The sequence below is a fragment of the Saccopteryx bilineata genome, chromosome 3, assembly GCF_036850765.1.
Source record: "Saccopteryx bilineata isolate mSacBil1 chromosome 3, mSacBil1_pri_phased_curated, whole genome shotgun sequence".
NCBI lineage: Eukaryota > Metazoa > Chordata > Mammalia > Chiroptera > Emballonuridae > Saccopteryx > Saccopteryx bilineata.
The window spans coordinates 175,605,277-175,610,860 of NC_089492.1; the positions used below are offsets into that span (position 1 = coordinate 175,605,277).

Here is a 5,584-nt window from a genome sequence, read left to right on the forward strand (position 1 = left end):
TTAAAAGCCAATCCAAACAGAAAAGACATTCAAGATATCAAGAGCTCTGCAACTGAGCTGAAAAATAATTTTCTAAAAGAAATATTCCCATAGATTTAAAAAAGACACACATAATATTTACAAAAAAATATTTAATTAAAAATATCTTATAATTACAGTAGTCTATTAAAGCATATACTTTCTCACACTTATAGAACATCTCTATATATACATGGTATGAAATGTCACTCGGTTACCTATACAATATGTAACATTCTTACAGGGAAAAGAAAGTTCCCTGCCCCTTTTTAATCATCTATTTTAAACAATAGATGTAAAAAAAATATCTACAATGCTCTGGTATATTAGTAAAGCTTCAAAACAAAAATTGAGCTCCTTGGTCACAAGTAGGCTTCTAAAGTCGTATTTACTCTTGATGTTCTATTTATTAGTCTTGTTACACTTAAGCTTAGAAGTTGAACTGCACCTCAACAAACACAGAAATGTACAATTCACAACGGTTATAAATGAAGAGACAAAAGAGAATACGGATGTAGAATGTTTAAGAACGTGCAAAAAAAAAAGATAAAAGTTGTATTTTCCTTTCCTTTCCCTCTCTCTTGGGATGATGGCTGAAAACGTTTCTAGGATTTACTGATGTTTTCTCCTTTCCTCCGGTGCCTTTTTCTCTAACTTCTGTTCTTCCCCCTCCCTCTCTAGTATCCTGGCTCGGGCTCAGGCGGCAGCACACCTGTGGAAGAGGAATGAATAGAGGGGGTGTGGGAACCTTCCCGCTGCAGACTAACTGGCGCCACCGACCAAACTTAAGACGTGCTTGATCAACAACCCAAAACAAACCACCAGGTCAGACAACACCCGCAGCCCGCGGGCGGCCAGGCACCGAGTAAGCCCAGAGAGTGGACCCACTCACTGGCCCAAACCACATCTCCCTTTGTGGGTATCAAGAACGCAAAGGGGGACATCGGGCAGTTTCCATGCCCTCGGCGGGGAGGATCCTGGTATCTCTCTCAGTTAGAGCCCCGCGGGTCACGGGGGAGGGGGGTTAATGGCGGGGGCAGAAGCTGATCTATCCCCATTTAGTGAGAAGCCCCAGTTACTAAAGAGAAGTACGGGTTCACTTGCTAACTGGCTGGTGGAGAGAGAGAGGGAGAAAGGGAGTTATTTGTCTGCCGCCTTGGGATTTTGCTTTCAGAAACGCTGGGGGCAAAAAACACTGCGGTGCCTGGCACCGGAAGCCCCGGAAGACGGGCGTCTCTGGTGATCCGCCACTGAGAAAAAAAAGGCGCGCTCACCTGGACAGCGCGGCTCAGCGGCAAAGAATGCTGTCGCCCTGCTTGTTCACCGCGCCGGCCTGGAACAGCAACGGAACACCAAGGGAAAGGTTAGCAAGCACACATGCCGCACTCATCACTGTCCTGGAGTCTTCTGGGAAACCTGGCTGGCGCACGGAAGCCCTCACCCCAGCCTGTAGCCCTAGGACCCCTCCACGCCCCCCTTCCCCCCAAGCTAGACTTCACAGCCCAGGATGCGCCCAACCCGTCCCGCTCCGCGCATTTACCCAGACCCACGCTCGGTGCGCCCAGCCAGCCGCTGGGAGCCCCGGACGCCCGGAGAAAGGGGTGGGGGTGCTGTCATTCTCGGCCGTCCCACCCCGAGGAAGAGGAGCGCCCGCAGCTGGCCACCCAGTCACCGCCCTCCTGGGTCCCTGCGTCGTCCCGGGCTTGCCGAGCTTCTCACCGGGTCGGTGTTGAGCGCCGTGAGCGGAGTCCGCAGAGGCGCGGTCGGACAGGTCCCGGCCGGGTGGTGCGGTGGCGCCGGCGGGGCCGGCTGCCTCAGAAGAGCTGGGTGCGTCTCCAGCGCCAGCTGGAGGTCCAGGATGTAGTCGATAACGTGCTGCAGGATCTCCACTTTGCTGACTTTCTTGTTGGGCGGGATGGTGGGCACCAGCCTTCGCAGGCGGCTGTAGCAGTCGTTCATATCGCACTGCAGGCACAGCGCTGGCTCTTCGGCCGCCGCCTCGGCTGCTTTGCAGCGGGCAGCCGCCGCCGCAGCCGCAGCCGCCGCCGAGCCGCCCAGGCTGTGGCCGTGCTCGGCCAGGCAGCGCAGCGCCAGCTCCCCGCCGCCGCAGCCCGACGGCGCCTTGCGGCCCGAGGGGCGCACGGGGCTCACCGCCTTCATCGCGCGCGCCCTGCGCCCTGCGCGAGCGGACCTGCTAGCGCGAGCGAGGGAGGCTGGCAAGCGCCGGGCCCCCGCCCGCGGCCGGCTCCGCTCCCCTTGCCTTCGCGACCGGCGCGCTCGGTCCACGCTCCAGACACCGCGAAGCTCCCAACGGTTCCGCGCCCAACAATTGACTGGAGGATCGCTCCGGGTTTTGCGAGGGGATCTCTGCTTAGTGGGCGACACTCCGCCGGGACAAAAGGGCAAAAAAAACCAAAAGCACCGTAAGAAAAGCAGCCCACTGGGGTCCCTAGTCACTCCCTTCGGAGCTCCGACTACAGCCCAGCTGCCGCCGCCGCCGCGGCCCCCCCCCCCCCCCACGCCCTAGGTCTCCCCACTCCCAGCACTGACTCACAACCGCACCTCCTCCGTGCTCTCCTCTGGCTTGTCGCGCGCAGCTGTATTTATACGCCGCGCTTCTGTGGGCGGGGCCAGCGAGCAGCGAGGGTCCCTGAGCTAGCCGATAGGAATAGGGATGGGAGCTCCGAGGGAGCGGGTGAGGGCGGAGGATCTGGCCGTGCTGGCGGGCGGGAAGCCAGGCAACCGGAGCGGAGGGGTGGGCGGGGGTCGGGAGTGACCAGCCAATCAGGGGGACGGTGCCACCTCAGGGAATGAAGCTCGGGCCAATGGGAAGGGCACTCCATTCCGTCAACGCCCTAGGTCGGGGCTCTGAGAAAAGAGCTGGGTGGGAGCCGAGCCAAGCTGGTGTGTGCCCTAGGGAGGGGAAAGAGAGGGAGAAGTTCTAGCGAAGAGCTGCCGGAATGTGCGGCTGGAATTCATTCTCCCTCGGCTTAGGCTGCTGCTGGAGCGCTGAGCCCTGCTCGAGGATATTCTGTCATCCCGAGTAGTGCAGCGCTTTGGGACCCTCCGCCCGCCACCTATCACCACTCCATACCTGGAATTCCAGTGCCTTAAGAAGGACGCAGTTCAAGAAAGCACGTTCCTTCTGTTCTGTATTCTCCCCTCTCCATTTCATTATTTGTCTTTTCACAATTGCCGAAACCATAATGATGGAATGGAATGTGTATCCTTTCCGCTTTCTTTTTAGAAAAGGTTTAAAGCTTGGGGGTTGGGGGGTTAGAAAAGGGGGGAAAGTGCTAAATGCAGATTTTTGATGAAAGGAAATAGAAATAAAACAAAAACGTCGTAGGACTTTTCTTTTGCCCATCTAAATGCAAAAGTGGGCTCAAGAAATGTAATTGTCTTGAGTATTAAATTAGAGCATGTGAGTATTAAAAATGCATGGGCACAGAGTATTTAAAATTCCACCATGACATATAATATTAATGTTTTATGTAAAATTCATACCTGTAACTTAATGTAGGCCATTTATGCACCGCTTCACGTCTGTCAGTGGATCCCACTTTAAATAAGGTGCTAAGAATATCTAGAGTCTCCTCCTTTTTGCACCAAAGCATTAAAATTCACACTTCTAGTCTCTGGAGTCCTGCTTAGGCCCCACCCTGAAGAGAAGTCTGCTAATTAAGAATAGTCCTGTTGGACATCTAATGGAAAAGCTGTCCTTTAAGGGTTCAAAACAAAATTGCATAATGAACTTTGATCGGGCCTTGTGTGAACTCTGGAAGAAAAAAAATTGATCTCTTCAGAAAAAAAATAAGCATAAAAACTCGTAGTCAACGGGGACATGAATTTTCTGTGCCTTCTCCCTAAACCTAAACCTACCTTTAGACAAGTTAAGAGAGAATTAACTCAAGAGTTATCTTCATTCATGTTCATGATATAGGTTGGCACCTTCATGTTTATATATAATTGAATGGGATGTGAACATCCTCTCTTCTTGTCTACCCTTTGTAAGGAAAGAACTGACATACCATCTCTCCTTTCCCAGAACTGACACACCTGCAGTAAGCAGGTGTTTTGTTTGGAGACGTGGGTACTTTATGAATATTGCTCTACTGTTTCCCCAGAGCACATTCCTTTTTCCTGATGAAATGAGGGGCAATTATTTAATTTTGGTTTCACAGATAGATGCAGCAACCCTCCTCTCCTCTAATCCTTGTACATTACTGCCTCTCACAGTTGTTTGAAAACAAGTAACATCCTTTTTTACTTACACACACGCATAGAAGCACACTCATCAAGAAAAGCCAACTCAGAAAATCCAAAAGGAAGGCTTTTCCCCCCCTAAATACCAGCATAGTTTTTCATGTTATTATAATAGCATAAATACACACAGAAAATATTGTAGACAGAAAGTTCGTTGAAGGAGCACTAGTGCGGGTGAGCTATTATCTTGGAGCCAGTCATATCAGCACAGATAATGATAATAAATAAATATATATACAGATATTTTATTCCATTAATTTTTCTCTTTGCTAGAGTTTAAAGGTTGCTCCAAAATATGAAACCTTAGATTTTTCTGTTTGGAAAAATTTAGCTATACTAATATGTCCAGGGAACACTCACATTTCAAGATTTTACATAGTCTAACAATTTAAATTTTGATTAGAATTAAAATTTAAGTTTTACATATGTAACACAAAAGGACAATGATATTTATCTGTTTTGGACTTTTCTAAATCTCAGAGGGCCATGCCCTGGGTGTGGCAAGTGCCAAATGCCTCAATTTCAGGTTTTGCTGGAGTTGCTCTCTGTGACTGGCTTAAAATCAGAAAAGTTGAATTGCTGTGGGGTAAGTTCAAAGGAATGTATCCCGGCCACATGAACGAGAAAACCCAGGAAAAATGTGATCCCCGGCTCCTGCCAATGAAGTAGGCAAAACCAGTTATTGTATTATTCTTTTTAAAGGTTGACAGGCATGGAGACATAAAAAATTAAAATGCTATGTAATATACAGTGGAAATGAAGAATAAGATCCTGTGCTTTTTGGTCCCCAAAACAAGACTGTTAGGGGCTATGCAATGTGCACTTTGGATTCTTAGACACAGTTACTTACATGATGTCAACGCTGAAGTCACAAAAGACTCTCAGCACTGATAGTTCACACAGTTTACTCAGCAGTCAACAGCTTTTGGAAAAACGTTACAAGTTACAGTATTTCTATGGTGCCAACAAGGAAATTTAGTTTCCCACGACTCTTCCTTTTACATCAAAATGCTTCTCTCGCACTTGTAAAAATACACTGGGCTAGCCAAAAGCCCTTTGCCACGAAAGTGCTAGAGACTACCAGAATGTTCCTCTATGGAAAGCTGGGATGAAATATTCATAAAATTGCTAGGAAGCCCTGGTGACTGGAGTCATGTGTCCCCCCTCCTCCAGACAAAGAGGTTTGCAGCCCTTTCTGGGGACGCATTTTAGAGGCTAATCAGACCCTTGCTGAACTGTAACACCCAGGCTCTCAGAATTCACAATCGCCCTGTGTTTACATGAAGTAAGGGTATCCAAG

General features: G+C 49.3%; 1 protein-coding gene across 1 annotated transcript; it reads right to left on the reverse strand.

Annotated features, from left to right (window-relative positions):
* Positions 1 to 553: 553 nt before the first annotated feature.
* On the reverse strand, positions 554 to 2,551 carry ID4 (inhibitor of DNA binding 4). The gene is made up of 3 exons (XM_066268300.1): positions 1,738 to 2,551; positions 1,293 to 1,351; positions 554 to 730 (listed from the first exon to the last, which is right to left on the reverse strand). Exons 1-2 carry the CDS (start codon positions 2,176 to 2,178, stop codon positions 1,307 to 1,309), a joined length of 486 nt encoding a protein of 161 aa, XP_066124397.1. The 5' UTR covers positions 2,179 to 2,551; the 3' UTR covers positions 554 to 730; positions 1,293 to 1,306.
* Positions 2,552 to 5,584: the final 3,033 nt, after the last annotated feature.

Excerpts from the sequence above, each read along its gene's own strand:
- ID4 (XM_066268300.1), bottom strand. The coding sequence starts at position 2,178 with ATGAAGGCGGTGAGCCCCGTGCGCCCCTCGGGCCGCAAGGCGCCGTCG. Across the intron at positions 1,352-1,737 it reads CGGCGCTCAACACCGACCCG|GCCGGCGCGGTGAACAAGCA; the intron begins GTGAGAAGCTCG and ends TTGCTGTTCCAG.